This window comes from Corvus moneduloides, chromosome 5, assembly GCF_009650955.1.
Source record: "Corvus moneduloides isolate bCorMon1 chromosome 5, bCorMon1.pri, whole genome shotgun sequence".
NCBI lineage: Eukaryota > Metazoa > Chordata > Aves > Passeriformes > Corvidae > Corvus > Corvus moneduloides.
The window spans coordinates 10600870-10621432 of NC_045480.1; the positions used below are offsets into that span (position 1 = coordinate 10600870).

General features: G+C 38.0%; 1 protein-coding gene across 5 annotated transcripts in view; it reads left to right on the forward strand.

Annotated features, from left to right (window-relative positions):
• Positions 1-17380, forward strand: part of ACOX3 (acyl-CoA oxidase 3, pristanoyl) — a 31514-nt gene extending 14134 nt beyond the window's left edge. For 3 of the 5 annotated variants that reach the window (XM_032108246.1, XM_032108245.1, XM_032108247.1), the window contains 11 exons: positions 3665-3761; positions 4161-4343; positions 5601-5723; positions 7384-7504; positions 7986-8105; positions 9288-9401; positions 10754-10869; positions 13416-13590; positions 14063-14130; positions 14825-14911; positions 16961-17380. In XM_032108246.1, coding sequence (XP_031964137.1) covers positions 3665-3761; positions 4161-4343; positions 5601-5723; positions 7384-7504; positions 7986-8105; positions 9288-9401; positions 10754-10869; positions 13416-13590; positions 14063-14130; positions 14825-14911; positions 16961-17080 — 1324 coding nt within the window. In that variant the 3' untranslated portion in view covers positions 17081-17380. Of the gene's footprint in view, positions 1-3664; positions 3762-4160; positions 4344-5600; positions 5724-7383; positions 7505-7985; positions 8106-9287; positions 9402-10753; positions 10870-11092; positions 11254-13415; positions 13591-14062; positions 14131-14824; positions 14912-16960 lie in introns of those variants that run through there. The other 2 variants (XM_032108244.1, XR_004240045.1) reach the window with 2 other exon arrangements.
• The last annotated feature ends 3183 nt before the right edge of the window (positions 17381-20563 follow it).

Below are 20563 nucleotides of genomic sequence, written 5' to 3' on the forward strand. Positions count from 1 at the left end.
GTCTTGCTGAGAGGTCTTAATCTCAGTCACGCTATTTGCTGTGCTGAAGAGGCCCTAAGTAGGGCAGCTTTCAACCCTCTGGTCTTGTCATCACCATGTGAAATTTAGCCATTTTCCAAACTTGCTGGTACATGATATCCCCATGACTGTGTATACAGTTCTATTATTGTAAGATATCTCTTCAATTCTTTAAGGAGATTTTTCCCCTAAATGTGTTGACAGATGTGGGCCAAGTCTATGCTTTCTAGGCTAATAACCATTAAAAATGTGATCGTTGACTTCATTAAATCTTACTATTTATTTTTAATATGTTCTAATATCAAGTTCCAATTGGCCAGTATGTCTAACAATTCCCAACAGCAAAGTTCTTGGAGAAGGAGCATAACAGCAGTTGGCAGCAATCTCACAAGGTCACTTAACCCACCAGTCCTGTGAGGTTCTGCTTTTATTTTCAACACTGGTGCTTACAGGCATATCTTGTTTCTTCGCATATGGAAATTTTCTGTTGAATTTTTAATTGCTAGTTCTGCCACTCTGCTTTGCTTCTTAAAGTCTTTTCCATCTGATATGCATAGCAACATATCTTATATAATGTATCTGTAATGGATAATATCAAGGGAAAAAATCTAAACTTTCAAAACCTGTTACTTGAATTCATTTTGATTTTAAGAAAATAGGTTATCGTATAATGATAGGAAATTCAGTATTCTGGTTCACTAGCTGTGAAAGAAGTTATTAAAGAAGGGTGTGCATGTAGTTTTTAATCAAAATAGTTCTAGGTCATCTTTTATGTGGTATAGAATTAGCTTCCTTGTATTTGTGTCAGATTATAATAAAACTTGAAGATTTCTCACTCTTTCCGACCGAAGCCTTCCCTTAGATTTAACTGTTTGGGATTGTATCACAGCAAATGAAAGTGGGTAAAACTGTTTAGGTCATTTTGGGAGCTGTTTTGTTCAGCGCACATCTGTCACATATTCCTTATGAGTAGGCTTGGGATTCCTAAAAGTATGTAATTAGTATATAGATTTATAAAGTAGTAGCTTTGAATTTGCTTTTTAGAAACACTTGAGTCTCAGGCAGGCCAATATAAAAATTTTCTACAACTGCACAACTTTGCTTAGTGAATTGAACTAATCACTACAGTGTAAAACACAACACAGAATAGGGATAATTTGCTGGTTTATTCATTGTCATTATCTCCCAGGTAACAAATGACAGACCAAAAGGGAATATCCTCAAGTTGTACCAGGGGAGGTTTAGGTTAGATAATGGGAAAAATTTCTTCACTGAAAGAGTGTTCAGACATTGAGACAGGCTGCTCAGGGAAAAGGGGTGGAATCATCATCCCTGGAAGTGTTCAGAAGATGTGTGGATGTCATACTTGGGGACATGGTTTAGTGGTGAACACGGTGCTGCTGGTGCAATGGTTGGACTCTGATATTGGAAGTGCTTTCCAGCCTTAATGACTCTGTGAATTCTGCCACGAATCTTACCATTCATCACATATGAGGCTAAGCATGTTCCAGATATGTATTTGCAGATAGAAGGCCCAAGGACTGGAGCCCTTTGAAATATCATCCTAATCTATGCCCCAAAGATTGTATCATCTTTGTATCAGAGGTCAGCTCTTCCTTTAGTCTGGTTTATAATTCCAGTTTCAATCACCTATTCAATAGCTTTTAAAAATAATATTTCATTGCTTTCTTCCATGCATCCCTTCCTGCTTGGGAGGGATCCTTATAAACATCCATGGAGCTCCCTTACTTTCATCACTCTGATTCCTTCTTAAAATTCTCATTTGCTCTAACGGCTTGTAAAAAAATAGCATTGATTAGCTGCTGGTGTACTGTGACTGACAGGCATCCTGTCAGGAAAATATTCTTCAGCAATTAGTGTCTGCTTCACCATTTGAACATATTTGTAGTTTCCTGCCTAATGCTTGCATTGTAAGGTCCTAGGAGGAAGCACCTTCTTGGAATTCTATGGATGTACAGCAACTGTGAAAAAAAGCATACTAAACTAGAAACCTAAACCTTGCCACACACACTCTTCTGTAATTAATGAGTACTAATAATTAAAAAGCTCAAGTTCTTTCTAAGATGCATGCTATTACTCAAGAATATTGGTTGTTGTATAGGTTTAGTTGTGATTCTGTTTGGGATATAGGGAGCAGAGAATGTGAATTTAGCCAAAAGATCTTTCTCAAATGAGATTTTTTATTTTCAGTGATATGAAAAAAATATTAATATAGATGGAAATCAGATTTTTGGAAATTCTGAATTTGCTTCTATTACAAAGTAGTGTTGTCTCACTGAAACTGGCATTTAACAAAGCACTTATTAGCATTGTTGAGGCAGCTGGTTCTTGGTTAGGATAGCATGCCTTTCTTTGTGTATAAGTCTGAAAATACTGTGTATCTCTAAGGCTGAATAAATTCAGTATTCAGATACGTTTCCTTGGAAACAACTCATAATTTAAAAACACAAGCAGCAATGCAGCCCTTATGTAATTTATTAATGTGAAAGACCTGGCTCTCGTGAGCCATATTAAATATATCAGCCTTTATTGGCAGGAAAAAGGAATTTTCTTTGATTACAAATACAGCTTTTCAAGCGCTATTAGTGAGATATTTGTGAGTGGGGTTGATACTGCTGCTATTGTGCCAAATTGTGTTGCCCATTTGGGTGAAACAGTTCAATCACTTTCTTCCTGAAGAATACGAGTACTCAGGACATTCTCCCTATCTTAAGAACTTCCCTCTTTATTGCTGCTAGGGTGCTGCAATTTAGAAAGGGTTATCCTGCTCTTCCTTTTATAAGATGCCACATTTCACAGAACAGAATTCCTAATTTGAGTTTAAACAAAGGAAAGTTTTCCTTTTGGTTCCTTCTCAGGGCACTATTTCAGCTATGTCCTTATTTGTACTGCAGTAGAATGAGTGATCCTCACAGATCTATATTCTAGACTCATAAAAATATATTGTGTCTCTGTCCCAAAGCAGTCTCCAGACTGGACTAAACAACACGTCAGTAAAGAATATAGTTAGGGCAGAATTGTTTGGGGCAGGGAATTTGGAATAAGAAAGGCCCAGTCACATTCTAGGTGGGAGAAGGACGTTGTTCATCTTCCCAAGCTTTTTACAGCTGAGATACCAGCTTAAGGAACTTAAGTCATGCAGCCTGAGAATTCAGTTCAGCTTTCTGAAGTGTCAGTGAAAGTACCTGTCAAACTGCCTGTGTACAAGGTCTCTAATAAGTTACTTTACTTGTCCCTTCCCTTAACCAGAATACATTGCTCATCCTTCCATTTCTTTTTGACTTCTTTCCTTACAAAGCTGCTGAAATGGTCTCCCAGAGTTAAAGTGGGTTTTTTTTGGTTTTGTAAACATCATCTTTTTAAAACAAAAAAACAAAAATCAGAAGAGTTATAACAAATAATTTCTCGTCTTGAATTTATTGTGCTGCTCTGAAAGTCTTTGTTGTCCCAGGCATACTTCCCTAAAATCACCTACCTGGCTTGAAGGACACTGTTTTTGGTTCACTGACATGCCTGAGATAATTTTGCAATCCCGTCTTTCTTGTGACCTTTATTCTGTAATATAAACACCTCAGACTATGTAGACATCTTAGATTTAGATCTGTTTGTGTATTTGTTTAAACAGATTTGCCATGTTCCACAATGTCAGGATACCAAAAGAAAATATACTGAATATAGCTGGAGATGTCACAGCTGAGGGGAAGTACTCAAGTTCAGTCAAGGTATGAAACAAGGCCTTGTTTCATTAAATATACAAAGATATAAGTAGGTTAAGAGACAGAGCAATGGGCCTCTTATGTTGGGAAGTACTGGATACCTGAACTGTTGACAATTTCACATGAAGTATGAATGTCAGTTTTTTAATTGCGTTTTAGAGATAACTCACCTTGCTGACTTTACTGAACTTTGTGCTCTTTGCACGACCCTACTAATCCCAAAGAGTTTAGAGTGTGACTATGTTCAGGCAAGACTATTCTGAGTCCTGCCTGAATACCTCATCTGAAGGAGTCAAGAAACAAAATTGCCAAAATTGCTTCTGATCATGCTACCAAGTTGCATCTTCATGGGGGTAAAATGAAATGTTAGCCTCAGCATTCATTCTGTGTCTTCTATTTGTTCAGGATGCTAAAGAGCGTTTCAGTGCAACTGTGGGATCCTTGTCCACTGGCAGAATTATGATCACTGGAATTTGCATGACCAATTTAAAGCTTGCCTTGGCAATAGCCATTCGCTTCTCAGCAGCTCGCCATCAGTTTGGACCAACTGAGGATGAAGAAATACCTGTCCTTGAATACCAAACACAGGTAAATATTTTGGAATTCAACCTAAACATTTTTATATAATGAAACTCACATTCAGAGCTACTGCAGATCACAATAGTGACTGTGAAGTTAGTGGATTAACGTTGTCTGTGTCACCTGAAGCATCATTCTAGTTCAGCTGTGGGGGTTCATTCCAACTCAAAACCTTCTCCTGGCATGACCAGGCTTTTAACATAAATTCTTGGAATAGCAAAACCAAAACAATTCATGTTCCTCTGAAGTACCTGCAAACATTTGTCTTCTAAAATAGTAACCTTTTCAGAGAAAGACTGTCTTACATGCACATGTGAAAGTACTGCAGATGTAGAAACTAGCATTTGCTTCAAAATATCAGTGCTTCTTTTGCTGCTACACTAATTTTCTCATTTGTAGCCTGTATGCTTTAAAAGTATGGCATTCATTGTGGAGAAGTCTCAAGCTAGTACTGATTTGAAGAGGATTATAACCAAGGTTTACCTGTAGTTTATGCAGATGAAAAAAATAGAAAAAGTATATGTAAAGTAACTGGGAAAAAGGGAAAACTCAGATCTGCTGAATGACAAAGGTTAATATATAAGAAGTGCTGAAAACAAACCTGCCCAGTTTGTCCTTGCAGTGTGGGTGCCTTTTTCCAGGTTGACATTTACCTTGCAATGTTGACAGATTTCATGGGTTTCTACAAACTGGTGAAAGGTGCCTTTCTTCCACCATTTCTGAATAAGCCAGGGCCTGCTTTCCACTATTCTTTGAATCTCTCAATTTTTCCCAGTTTTGGCTTGTTCTATGGGTTCTGCTTGGTGAAACTCACTCCCTTCCTCCTTGCCACAAAGACTTTCAAGCAGTTTTTCTTTTCCTTCATGAGCCGCATGAAATACTAACAACCTCTGTCATGTTCATACTGAAGAAATGTATGAATCCTGACTGACCCTGGCATGCCAGATATTTTATAAACACATGGCAAAAATACGTCTTTGGTCCCCAAAGCTTCAGTGAACTTTTTCCCTGGTTTAACGGAAATGCTTATCACAAATTCATGAAATGTGAGAACTAAAATAATATAACCATAACTTGTATAAAGAGAACAATAAGCACCTACATAACTAAATGTAATTATGTTATAGGTGGTTATTTTTCTCTTCTCCATTAAGCAGTTTTCCATTTTGAACACAGTAAAAATTAATAGGTTGGTTCAATATAATAACTATTAAAAATATATATATATCAATTTTTGATCAAATCAATTTAATTCTTTTATTCCAGCAATGGCGTCTTTTTCCTTATCTGGCTGCTGCATATGCCTTAGATTATTTCTCAAAGTCCCTGTGTGGGAACTTTGTAGAGTTTTTTGCAGGTGTATTGACAAAGCAAAGGAGTCAGAGACAGGTGAGATATTTACATATTTCTTCTTCACTGAATTCTTACTATAATAAACTGTAAAATGTTAAATGGAGGATCTGTTTAGAAGTCTTAGGCTCCCTTATGATCAAGAGTGATAGAGCAATGTCTCAGAAATATGGGGCATACAAAATACTAATTAAAGTTGCATTTAGAAAAGCATTCAAATTAGTTTTGACGGAGTGATTAAAGTTTTATTGATTTCTGTGGGATTGAAGGTTATGTTCTCTTGCAGAATTTTTTATCATAAATATATTATGGTGGTGTAAATTCAGCTTATAACTGTTGTAAATGATTCTGCAGGGAGCATATATCAAAGATTTTCTGAAAATATACTTATCTTAATTCCTGCACAGACTCTGTGTGTCTGTCTTGAATTTGCAATTCAAATTCATGCATTAAAATAAATATTTTTAGAGAAAAAAAGTTGACTTTTGAGTTTTAACACTGAATTTTTCATCCACAATCAGCCCACTGGAAGTCATCCCTTTACAGAGGAAATAGTTTAACCTATCAGCCTCTCTGCAAAGACTGATTAATTTATCAAAAATTTGATTTAATCAAATTAGCTGCAGTATTGTGTTTTTACAGCATATAAATTTTATTTAGTTTTATAATATTTGGCAATAAAAAGTTTTAGGGCCTACAAACTGGCTGTGTATTGCTCAGGTCTTACTTAAATACTCAAGCTTTTTTCAGCTAAAGTAAAGCTCATTAAATACTTTTGTACTAATGGCAGGGTATTTTAATTTCTCCTCTTGGCACAAACCACAGAAGAATCTATTTGATTTTTTTTCCTGACACTTCATCTCTGTAGATCTTCAGTGCAGTCACTAATCTTAGGGAAAACAGTGGCTATCAGGAAAAAAAATCATGATAGGAAAGAATCTCATTGTTGAAAATTTTAAGAATGTAATCCTTATGGATTTCTTTTTTTCTACAGGAGATCTTAAAACAAATGACACCAACCAGGGAGGTGTTCTTAAACAAGCTTTGGTTGTATCATGCCCCTATCTCCAGAAACCAGAGTTCCAAACATGTTTTCAAAGGAAAGTCAACAGAGTTAGTGTAAATGCAGGCTATTGTGATTCCCTGGAATCTCTGGGGGTGTATATGTAAGTTTTCCTGCTCTTTGCAAAACTGATGCTTAAAAGATCAGTGAAAACTATGTAAGGCAATAAATATTATAAATATCCTATTGCTGGCTGGGAAGAGAGATACTGCTTATGTCACAGAAGGGATAGAAGCTTTTTCTGGACAGGCCACCCTCAACCACCTGCCTCTCCATTTTTGGGAGGGAAAGCTTGGCAGGTGGTAAACTAACTCACTCAATGCTGTGCTAGCTGGTACATCTGAGCTAAGATGCACCCATGTGTCCATTACCTGACACAAATTATTGCTGTCCCATAAAAGAAAGTTGGTGCTGAAGGTTCCTCTGTTGTGGCAGGGTTTTTCTGTGGCACCAAAGAATATGCTTTGCACTTACATAGATCTCAGAAAGTTTTATGCCTGTATTACCAGTTACTGTTCATTATAAAGCAGTACACGTATCTATAGCTTTAGCTGGTCACCAACTTACTTTCTGTAGAAGTTATTCCTCATTTGTAACTTCTTTTTCACAAAGTTACAAATCTTTCCTTTCACAAAGGTGGATTTGGGACGTGAGATTCATGCTTTATCTGCTGCCAGCAAACCTCTGGCATCTTGGACTGCTCAGCAGGCAGCCCAGGAGTGCCGAGAAGCTTGTGGAGGACATGGTTACCTTGCCAGTAAGTTACAGGCCACTGCATGCACTGATCGGAAAGAGACTGGTTATTTTGATGTGTTCTTTGATTGCTGTTGTGCCATGATGTCTGAATTTTAGCAATGTGTTTAGAAAGTATTTTATCCTCATATCCATATTTTTAAATTTTATTTCATACCTGAAGTCACAAAAAAACCCCATTAAACCCGTTTAGGATCTGCACCAGCGTTTGGGCAGACTCTATGAGTAATTCAGTCTCAGTTTCAAAAATAAAGATGCAGACTTTATAGATGAAAATTCCTCATATAAGTTAAATGCCACACTTTTCTAAAATCTTTACTGTACCAGGTAATCAGTGAACTTTCAAGCTCATCTGTTTGTAACAATAGTTCTACGTACAAGAATAGACAGCTCTCTTGCATTTTGTCACAGAAAAATTATTTACTCTCTCTTAGCTTCTACTAATACATTGCAATATATTAAACTACGCACTTGCTCTTATTAAGTGAATCGTCTGGGTGAAATCCGAAATGACAATGATCCAAACTGCACATATGAGGGAGATAACAACGTCCTGCTTCAGCAAACCAGCAACTACTTAATGAGCTGGATGAATTGCATAAGAGGTATGTTTTCATTGTGGAAGCTTATGCTGGACCCAACAGTGCGTAGCTAATGGAATTAGGAGGTAATTTCATACTGAAAGCAATTGACAGTCATTTAATAATTTTGTGGAGCATAAATAATGTGCTTCAGACTCCATCATATGGTACATTCACAATACAGAAATATTTGCTGCAAGAAATATTCTTTCTTCTGTCTTGCAGAAGCTAGCTAGTCGTTTTGCCATTCCTGCTCAGGTTAAGTCGTATCTTACTCCCTGAAAAGGGCAGTTTAGTTCAATGGAATTACCTCAGCACAGCATCCAGGTCTGGGGTCCTAAGCACAAGAAAGATGGGGAATTATTAGAGAGGGTCCAGAGGAGGCCACCAAGATGCTCAGAGGCCTGGAACAGCTCTGCTATGAAGACAGGCTGAGAGAGTTGATTATGTTCAGCCTAGAGAAGAGAGGGTCCATTGGTTTGTTATGGCCTTCCCCGTACTTATAAAAAAGAGGGAGAGCTATTTTTACATGGGCAGATAGTCATGGGCCAAAGGGGAATGGTTTTAAACTAAAAGATGAGAGATTCAGATCAGATGTTAGGAAGAAATTCTTCTCTGCAAGGGTGATGAGGCACTGGCACAGGTTGCCTGGAGAAGTTGTGGATGCCCCATCCCTGGAACTGTTCAAGGCCAGGCTGGATAGGGCTTGGAGCAACGTGGTCTAGTGGAAGGTGTCCGTGTCCAGGATGGGAGGGTTGGAACAAGATGACGTTTAAGATCCCTTCCAGCCCAAACCATTCTATGATTCTATGATTCTGTGTTGGTAAAGTCATCATAAGTCTGCTTATTGTACTTGGGACGGTTCCTATCACCTGACTTGGTAGCAATATCCATCATCACATCTTGTAGTTCTCTAGATTTTGTTTCAGTTTTCCAGCAGTGAGTTTCACTAGCATCTTACAGAGCTGGAAAACTCAGAAGTTGGAGTTGAAATCTTATGGGGGATAATTATAGGCAGTGATGTCAGGTTTTTCCACACTTGTCCACCAGTCCTCTTTTGGCTGGACTAGGCCATAATAAAATAAATATTATGGCCTAATTGCATCTGGCCTGTCAAGTGTATGCATGGCTTTGTAACAGGCTTTTAGTTCCAAAAAGTCTGATTTCTTTTCTCATAAATCATTTTTATTTTCTCTGGTATTTCAGATAAAGCTCCTTTTGAATCCCCTTTGGGAACAATAAACTTTTTGCAAGACTACCATCATATCCTTGGCTGGAAATTCACAGCCATTAGTGTTGAAGATTGCATGGACTCCTCAGGTAGGCTTCTGCTTTTATTAAACTGATTCTAGAATTTTAAATTCCTTTCCAAAGGAAAGGATCCACAAATTTGAGATTCAACCTCTGCTACTTATTAGGTATTTGTCATATTTGCTGACATTTTTTGTATTATATGCATTTTAATTTACTAAGAACATAGCTTGCATTTCAAAATACATTCTATTTTCCCTAACTTCATTTCTGGAATGGAGGATAGCATCAGATATTTTTCTTTCTCTTTCATTCCTCTAAAATAACATCTCTGAGTTAGGGTTTTTTGCCACTGTATTGCTGTTTTCCAGTTCTAAGGGGATTGATTGCCACTACCTTCTATCACTAAAATATCTTCCTCTAGAAAACTGTACAAGGGATTGACAAGTTGTTGAAAAGGCATGAAGTTTGCCTGCTTTTGACAGTTGCTTTTGGTTGTATAGAGAAAAATGACTAATGGTGGAAAAAGAGTTCCCTGCAGTTTCCCTGCTTTACTCTGCGTAATCGAGTCAAGTAATGACATTAGATGCTGTTCCCATTTGTGTATCACTGTGAGCCCAGATTGGCCCTTGGAGGCAAAAAACTAGAAGGAATACCAACACATAATGAGGAGAGCAACAGCACATGTTTCTCTCAGGTAGTACCAACTGAACCAGACCACAGTTTTAAAAAATATCTGAATCTGTTTATTGATCCATTCTGTTAGAAACCGGACTGTTAATTTAGATGCCTGAATTTCAGCAGCATGTAAACACTCCCAATACCCTAAGGTATACTCTACATTAAATCTTCAGCTAAGAAACAAGCAAGTAGGGTTCATGCAAGGACTTTATGCTGAATAACTTTTTAACTTAATAGTTCTAGGCTGCTCTTAGAAATATGACACAATTATTTACAAAGTTTAAATGTGATTACATTCAGCCACCAGTGAAAACAATGTTGGAAGTCACATGCTTCCACTAATTGTGGACTGTCTTCTCTTCTTGTATTCTCAGAAGAGATTTCGTACCTTGCAGGCCTAAGTCTTAATATGGCAAAAAAATAGCAATCTGAAAAAATTATTCAAGTGAGAAGTCTAAACTGAGCTGTGGATATACCTCATCTTCCAGTTTGGGGTCAGTTTGAAGCAGTGTACGGCCAGACATGGTTATGTGTTCATTGTATACTCACAGTCTGACTGTCCTCCCCTGATACTTACTGTATCTGCATTAATGGACAGTGTGTCATGTCAATAAATTGATTAACTAATGCTTTCACTTTTTATCTCAAGTAACAAAATCTGGGACTGCAGTAGAATTTTCATGTGACTTCTTGCATCATAAATGTGGAGGTTAAGAATTTAGCTTTTCTCTTTCTCATAGTTCCTTTAGCAGCTTATAAATGGCTGGTTTGCTACCTGCTCCGAGAAAGTGCCCTAAAAATGAATAAGGAGAAACAGGCTGGAAGAAGTGATTTTGAGGCAAAAAACAACTGTCAGGTAATACTTATTAATCTTTCTTATGTTATTTATTTATTTTCATCCAAGTCTGTCAGCTTCTGTCAGTTTTACCTTCTTGTGTCATAAAGTGCAATTTCCCAAACCATAAAGCAGTAAGTCAAGTAACTAATAAAACTTAATACCTGACCATGTGCATTGCATAGAACATGATAGCAGGACAGTTGCCATTAGCAAAAGTCTTCCAGGATATATTTCCCTTCAGAAATGTTGCAGGCATGTGCTGTGTGATGTTGGCAACTTTGATAGCACAACTTCTGAAGACTAAATCTGCGAGTATTAAATACACTGCAGCATCTGATTGTTACTTCTCCATCTGTGCTTGTGGCCAAATACATACTGTGGGAAAGAATCTTGCTCTGGCAGGTAGGTAAACTAGATGACCTAATAGGTCTTTTTCATCTCTGATTCCTATAGTGCAAAGTAGTCGTGAAAGATACCAGACTGACAGCATTGGAACCTGAAAAGGAAACATTGACAATTTACATATAGCAGATCCACAATCTCACCAGAGAGTTTTAACAGCTAGGAATGGCTTAACTCCAAATTTCAGTATATATCCCCAAGCTCACCAGATTCCTCTGCTACCTCCATGAGAAAAACTGGCTCACATCCAAAGAATGAACACTTGTTATTTGTCACCAAGAAAGATCAGTTCCCTGAAGATGGTCAGTGTCATTTACCTTATCTGCAAAGCTCATTAAAGAACAGCAGGAAGGGATATTTAATATTTAACTCTGCACCTAGAAAGAGCCAGCCTGTCTTCAACAGGGGATGATCTGTTTGAAACCACTGGTAGAGTGGAGAAAATCTTTCCTGTTTTTACCCTAGAAGCAGCTTATTAAAGAAACTCTTCAGGGTCCACTCCAGAATGGGAATTGCCAGAAATTCCAGTCTGATTGCCTGTCAGCTGGCCAGATTTTGGTGAAGCTGGTGCTGGGGCCAGTGCATTAGAGAGAGTGGTGTGCTCAGAAGTATGAAGATTTTCTTCTCTATTATATTTAAAATTCAAAGATACTCAGGCACACAACTGCTTTTGAAACAGGCGTTGATATCCTTTAGGTCATTAGTTTTTCTTTTCTCCCTGCAATTCATCCTCAGGACAGGAGGACTTTTTATTTTAATGTCATGCCTCAAAAACATCTGAGAATTATTTACAAGCTGTGCTTTGAAGAGATGTACATATTTGATTTAAAACTTTCTGGGCATGAAGAAACACTTTTCTGTCAGCCCAGTGGTTGACTAATACAAAATATTTGTTCATGCTATGGGGGATCTGGAAGAGATTCCTAGCCTAGGCCTAGGTTATTTTGGTTTGGGGGCAACTTGATAGAAACAATACAGAAGTGCAAGCAAAGGTAAAGAGGAAAATAAAATTATAGGGGAGAATAACAGGAAACTAATTCTTAATGTTTCATTTGTTAAGACTTATTTCATTCTGACTAGGGAATTAACATTCATATCTCAAAAACTCCAACTAGTAAGTGGGCAGTCCTCTGTAATCCTGCAGAGACAAAATGTGTATTTTGCTGTTCATATATGCATCTGAGCTTGGACATAAGTGTGCCACTGGGCAGCTGTTGAGAGAGACAGTGATCTTTGGAATATGCCTTTTTTACATGCCGCAGTGGATTTAAATGCAAGGATAATGCAAGTATTTAAAAGAAAAAAATAAAACTGATCAAGTAATTCTACATGAAAAAACACAACCCAACCACCTAACCCTTAACAAGTGAGCTAAACCCAAACAAGAGTTACACTATTGCAACAAGTCAGCCAGGACAGCAATGGCATCACATTCCCCTGCTGTTCACCAGCTAGAATGTCAGTCAGTGATCTATTTCATGGTAGTACATATAGCAAAGGTGCAGTATATAAATGTAGACAAGTGTTCCTATGTAAGTACATACAATCACTTAAGGTTTTATACTCTGCATTAACAGTAACTGGTGACCTGTCTTTCTCATCAGATAGTTGGCAAGGACTAGTTGCATAGTTCCTTCAAAACATACTGCAATCTGTTTCAATCCATCAACAGAATTCACTCATGCTGACATGATCAGATTTTTGTCTATTATTTGAAGGGACTGTAAAATTTTTTCAATAGGAATATTTTATCCTCTTTATAAAACTCTGGATCGTATTAAGTAAATATAAATCTACCTTTTACTTCTTAGAGTTATATAGGTTTATTAACAATCCTAAAATCAGCAAACATTACTTTACATTGTCTTCGTTCTGCTGTAGCTTCTTAATCCCATAAAGCCTGGGTGCAACTGCCAAATTACACTGGTAATAGGCGTGAAATCTTATTTCTAAGAGGCATTTCATGAGACATTTCATAACTAACCTTTGCATAGACATTGTGGAAAGTGTTTTCTCCTGCTGTTTCTTTGAATTTCTCAAGCTCGATCATCACACCTAAATCAACAGAACTCCACTAAGTTAAGACCAATGCCATTCTGCACTGGCTGAGGACTGGTTCTTTGCATTTTGTTACTGAGTGTCCTTCTTCCCTGTCCCCTAAGGTGTACTACTGTCGGTCTCTGGCGATTGCTTTTATTGAGCAAACAGTCTTACAACGGTACCACGACTACACTCACGATACCAGCGTCCCGGTGGCTCTGCAGCCAGTGCTTAGGAGCCTCAGTGCTCTCTATGGGCTCTGGTCCTTGAGTAAACACCTGGCTGTGCTCTACCAAGGTGAGATCAGCTCCCTGAATATGCTGTGCATGTCACTTTTATAAAGTCCTGATTTGGCCGGGGCAGGGAATCCTAGTGATGATTTCTGCTAGAGCATTTTCTTACTGCTTGTTTAATATAAAACAATCATTCTCCACCAAATTTTCAGGAGCAGGAATCTGCAGTGAAAATTAACCCAAAAGGCTCTATTTTACCTCAGAGATAATGGAGAGATTACAAGTTTTGCTGTGATCCAGTGCTTGTGTGAGAGGATGAGGCGTAGGCAGCACGATGCTGTAGCATAGCTTGTCACTGCAAAAGGCTCTACGTAGCTGAGATGAACAATTTTGCAGTCAGCTCATTAATGAAATACTGTCAGTTCAGTTACACAGGTGCAGCTACTTAGTCTTGACTACTGGACTCATGAACTTCGCAAAAAATTTGTATCAGTGTAATCTTAACTGGTATAAGCTTATCTGTGAATGTTTTTAAGGTGGCTATGCTTCAGGTGAACAACCTGGGAGATTTATTCAGAATGCTATTCTGGAGCTCTGCTACAGGGTAAGCCTGTTTATTGTGATTAAATAATAATATAGTATATAAATACTAAAAAAGAGATACATGGTTTATAGTCATCAGATTATTCTGTACTTCAAGGGGTAAATTAGCAGGATATTACATTAATGGTTCCTGAATAATTTTCTGTAAACTTCAGCAACTCATTGACCATGAATCTAGTCTTAATTTATTTACCAGTAAATGGAAAACAGTATGTCCTACAAAATAACACCATAGCATCTGTGGCCTTGCAATCTTCAGTGGAAAGCCAGTGAAATATTTCAATCCAGTTCTTTTTATTTCATTATTGAGTTAGTTTGTGATTTTTTTTTTTCTTAGCACAAAAGCTTTCCAAACTGTAACATATTCTTTGCAGGTCAGCAAAATTTCAAAGAAGAATCTGGTCATTATATTTTTAAAGTCCAAAAGTATATGTGTTTATATGTGTAAACAGCAGTATATTGGTTAACATGTGTTCAAACCCCCCTAAGTAAAGGAGGAAGACATTTAAAGTACAGTCTCTTTTGGCACTTACCCTGGGAGTGAAAAAAATCAAAATAAAACTAGGCTATTTATTGTGGATTTCTCTTAAATTATCGAAGCTGGTACTTTATGAAAATAATTTTTATGCTGCTCTGTAGTTGAGCCATAGACAACTACAGAAGTTGTCAAAAGTATGTCTTTTGGTTTTAAACAGTTGAAAGATGATGCAGTTGCCCTCGTTGATGTCTTTGCTCCTCCCGACTTCATTCTCAATTCTCCCATAGGTAAAGCAAGTGGAGAGGTAAGCAAACCCATTGTAAAATTTGTAAGTTTAATCATGAAGATTATTGCCTGTAAATAGCCTTAACATATTCAAGACATTTCACAAGTACAAAAGAAAAGAAAGACACTTTTTCAGCAGAAAATACTACCCGAGTTAAATGATGTCAGCAGAAAATGAGGTTTTGCATTTACTGGAGATAAGCTTCACTGGGAAACTTGTGCAGTATTGCTGTAGTTTGCTGTTGTGGGCATCTGTGCACTGAACCAAAAAAGGGCTGAAGGAAATTTTTTGGTGTAGTTACACAAAGTAAGAGCTAAGAGCATAGGAATGGCCATACTGGATTCAGTTCGCAGAATACTCTGTGACTGACAGAGACGGATGGCCAAAGAGAATGCTGCTAAACAGATGAAACAGTGAGGTGTTCTTTCCCTGATGTCTCAGCTGTTAGAAGTTTAAGAGATGTCTCATGCCATAGGTTCTGTTTGTATCATTCTGTGTAGTAGCCAGAGATGTGTCTATTCTTCATTTTTTCCATCCATTTTCAAATTCAGCTGTCATTTTGCTTATATCACACCATCATTTCTACAATTTAATTATGAGTATTGTGAGAAAATACTTCCTAATCCCAGTCCATATCTATTTACTGTCTGTGAGAGCCTTTTCATTGCTCTGACAGATCTTGTTTTCCTTCTCTGTGTATTTTCTGCTTCTACCATATTCTTTCTGAACTGGCATAACCAGACCTACAAGCAGGACTCAGAATGTGGGTGCACCATGGAGTTGGCTACAACAGCTCCTGGTCCTTCCCTGCCTTTTTTTTTTGGACATAGTTCAAGATCTGCATTTTATTCCAAAGTCTCAGCAAACCAGAATTCTTGGGCCAAACCTGCTCATCGGGGCCAAGCTGTGGGATAACTGTTCTGTAGAGACCAGTGTCACAGTACAGTAGTTTGGGTGGACACTGTAGACAGTCCCTGGAGCCTGGGTCCACTGCCAGGGTGTTTGACACTGGAATGCTGCATCAAACGGACTCTGTGGTTTTCAGTACTCCCTGTGACTTCTTGTCTAAAGCTGCCCATTGTTCCCATGGTGATCAAGCAATACAGAAGGCAGAACAGATGTTTCTAAGCTGACCTAACTCAATGATTACTTTGTTAACACAGTCTTTGCAAATGAGACAGGGAAGTCTGGCTCTACCTATCCAGCCATCTCCTAGAGGTCTGTAATCATCACTGGAAACTTTGTTTCCATTTGTATAGGTTTTTGAGGTTAAATTAACGCAAGAGGTCATGGGAGGGAAGCTCCAAAGGTAACTCTTCAGTTAAGGAGCATAGTTTGTATGAATGTTAAGAGTCTCTGTATTGGCTAAAAGCCCATTTTAACACATTTTTCTGTCTCTAGCAGAAGTGAGCAAATGCTGCAGGCAGAAATATAAAATATGGTACAAGTTCACAGTGACCCGTTCCTAGAATAGTATCCTAATAGTATTCTAGCAGTCACCTGGAGTTTTCCTATCAGCAGCTGATAAAGCTGTCATGTGATGGATATGGCTGTCTCCTCATTGGGTAGCTCTTAGCTCTTGCAAATGCAGAAGCCACAGAGACTTATTAATATTAGGAGTATAATATGTGAGAAATGCACATAGGAACCTTAAACACTTCCTCATGTACTTAATTTTTTATAAATTCATTAAATCATTGAGAAAATAATTTCAATCAGTGCTCTTCAATCCATGTTCTGTAGAGTTCAGGAAGGTTTTCTGAACTGCCTGTAAGTCTGTGGTTTTCAATTTGTGTAAATATTTTCAACTGAAATTTGATAAAAGCTGCCAATCTCTCACTCAAAAAAAAAAAACTTAATAAAGATCCTTGTCTCCTGGCTGTCTATATTTAATCCTCTATTCATTGTTATCATTATGTTTATTCTTGCCTGTACATAATTATTCACATTTGTTATCTAGAAATTCAATCAAAATCTCATTTCAATCAATAAGTTAAATAATTTACCTTGCAGAAGTTTTCTTTGTTTCTTCAAAGGCATTAATCCTTTTTTATTATTATTTTGCAGTTATATAAAAATATGTGGGGAGAGATCCTTCAAGGCAACAAAGCTCTGAACAGACCTTCATGGTGGGCAGAATTTTGTATTAATAAGCCTGTTATAGGCAGGCTGAGGTCAAGATTGTAAACCAAACAACTTGTAAGAGTCTGGATGGGCCTGAGATGGATACCTCATTTCAAACATCAGGAGGAAACAAGACCATATGTCAAACACTGAAAATGGAAGAGATTTTCATGAGAGTTGCCAAGTTTTAAAATAACTTTGAAATCAAGTCCAACTTGATGTCAGGGACTGTTAACATAATAATGACAAGAGCAAGAGCAACACGTTGCACACTATACATATTTACTCAATTAAATGTAAAAAATGAAGATTCATTATGATTGCTGCTTTGCAAAGTTTATATAAAAGAAATTTTCCAATCAGTCTCTTGTTGTTACTTTCGTATTATAGAAGGTAAATAATTTAAAAACATTTGCCACCAGGGATTATGAATAAGCTGATAAAAGCAAAAAAAAATTTAGGACAAATTTTGGAAAAAAAAGCCTGTATTAACAGTGATCATAGTGAGAGAAAAATTGGGGAGCATCTTGCAGAGAACCAACCTATATCACCTCTCAGAAAAAAAGAAGAGATAAGGAGAAGCAATTATTTCCATGTTAACAAAGCCAGGTATTCATCCCTGGAGGCACGGGATGCCTTTGGGAGCTTGCTAACTGCCCCAGTTCTAAGGAACCAAACAGTGAGTAACGTGGCAATATCAAAAGATGGCTCTGATTAGTGGCACCCTGTGTTGTCTTAGCTCAGAAGTGGGAAGTTGGAAACAGTCACCCAGCTTTTAGCTGAAAGGAATGTTCTTTTAGTAAAGATAACTTCCTAGCTAGACCCAGAGCAGTCTTGAATATTAATAAATTTTCCACCACAAGTTCAAGGTCAACTAAAAATGATCACCCTCAACACACTTCAGTTAAAAAAAAAAATGTAAAAAAAAGCAGCCTGAAATTCTGTAACTGTTGTTTAGAGTTCCATTGGAAAAGTGGATAAAAAAAAATCTTGTTAAACTTTGCCTCCATTTTTTCTTCTTTTCTAGTGAGGTACCAGAATTCAGGATGTCCCAATAGGAGCTCTTTTTCTTGCAACTGAAATGTAAGAAAGCTTAACCTTCTTTGCTAAAAAAAAAAAAAAACCCAGCATAAAGTATTTATTTTCTTTGAAATGTTTTGCCTCTTTCAATAAAGTCTAATAGGTGGCATCATCCTATGAAAAAAAAAAATAGATCAATACAGCTAAACACTTGTCATTAGATATTATGGAATCATGGGGTCTCATAATTAGGAATTTTCCATATCCTTAGGGAATCCAACAAGTGTCTCCTACCTGGATTTTTGCAGGTCTGAAGGAAACAGGCAGAGCTCATTATGCCCAATATCCAGTGTGAACACCAGGAACTTTGGCAGTGAAAAAGTCAAATGGGGAAGAGAAGCCATGCTACATGAAATGTAGTAGCATTGATCTGTCACTCCACATTCCGTACTATTAATGCTGATCAGCATCATTATTTCACTGTCATACATGTCTGTGATTTCACCATCACCTCTGAGCTCTTCATAAGTGATACAGTCTTTTCTTGCCTCCTTCCTCACAGCTGGGAAACAGCTGTGTGTAAATCTTGCATATAAACTGTAAGTCTGTTTATGAAGCCTTGTTAGCCCAGAAGAAAACACAAAGGTATTTGGCATACAGCTTAAGCCACCTTCATCCCAATAAAACCACAGCAAAACTGTGTCACAGTAGCACAGACCTGAAGACCTGGTGAACCACAAGGATACTCACCAAACACATGACAAGATAAACAGACACCCTGTAAAAATATATCCCTAAGCTGTTCCTGCTAATCTTATTTATTATGACTATTCTGGCAATAGCCAAACTCCCTGATAAAAGCTGAGTCCCTCTCTGCTGATAAAGACTGTACAAACTGGCAGGGAAAAGTGCTGTTTGTTCTGAAAAGCTTCTAACTTCAACTAAAGCAAGCACTGCAGAGGCTGCACCAGGAAGGGACATGATTATGGGCAGGCAAAGTGGATGCTCAGTTTAATAGCACGATTATGGACCCTAATATGGAACGTCAGACAGCCTGCAGTAAGCTTGGAGCTTCATGGGACCCTTGGATACCTGGTTAATGGCAGGAGTTCACAGACCTGCGCACAAAGCTGAAATAAGTAGATACACTGTGAGGCCTTGGGGATTTACTCTTCAAAAAATCCCCAGCCATGGAGTGCTGGTGGCTGCTCACCAGGGCTGTTTGCAAGCTCAGTGCAGGTGTTCAGCAGCTGTCAGGCTTAACATGCTGCAGCAAAGGCTGTCATTCTTACCTCACACCCAGTACAAAGCCCATGGGCAGGTAAAGGCAGGCTCATTCTGTGGACCAGAGCCACTCTGCACTCAACATTATCCAAAAGTAGTATTTTCTGTATGAATACCGGATAACTGTGATCAGGTTCTTTAATTGAGTATGACTGTGAATTTCTGACCTGTATTTTTAGCCAGACCTGTGTAATCAAATGAGCAAATAATCCTTTTCCTCTGAAGTCAACAGCCAAGGTTCCAGAGGTCTTCTACATCCAGCTTCTCAGAGCAGGAGAATTTTTAAGTTTGAACTTGCAGAGCTGCAGCATGGAAAGAAAGAGATGTCATGAAATTTGGCATCCTATTATCTACTAAATCATAGGGCAATAATTCAACAACTACCACAAGATGTCATTATTATATGCAGTTTCTTCCTCTTTGTAGAACATTAAATAAAAGAGGCCTCTGGCAGAACAGAGAAGTCATTTCCCTCCACTTCAAATGCCAAATAAAGTTGGATGTGTCATTTTATCTTGGTTGGGGAGCTGGGTCAAAGTCAGTCAAATAGCTTCAGTCCAAAACAATCTGGCCACAGGAATCTGTCCTTTTAAGCTGCTGTGTGAAGGCACCAGGAAGTTGAATCCAAGTAGGCCTGAAAGAGCCCTAACACTGCTTCCCTAGTGCCCTGTGCCCTGCTTCTCTCCTGGAGAATGGCAGTTTTCTGCTTTGTGACTGTCAAACCACCTACCTGCCCAGGGTATTTCAAACCAGGTATTTCTTCTATGGTAAAATACTTCTGCTGATGTGACTCAAAGCAAGAAGTTTCTAACAGAAAGAATTAAATTGTTTATGTGCATTAGAACACTGAGTGCACACACCTCCCTTGCTGATGTGTCAAGATAAATACATGAATATTACACATCACCTTTTTAGGATTGATAGTTTCAGGAGAAATGTTTTATGGGTCAGATGGAAGCTCTGCCATCCTTTACAGCTGCAGTTCTGTGGATGTGGATTCAGAGGTGCTTGTTTTCTGCAGGAATAAGTAGACTCATATGCTGCTGTTTCTGTCTGAAAGCCTCCTTTCCACTGTAATAAATGATTTATCATGCATTCTGCAGGGTTGCAATTTCCTCTTCTGTTTGCCTTTGTTCATATATTTTCTTTACTGACTTAATGTGTTTTCAAACACGAGTGGTGATTTCATACCAGCACATGCTACCAGCATGACCAGTCTCTCAGCTGTATGGACATCAGAGA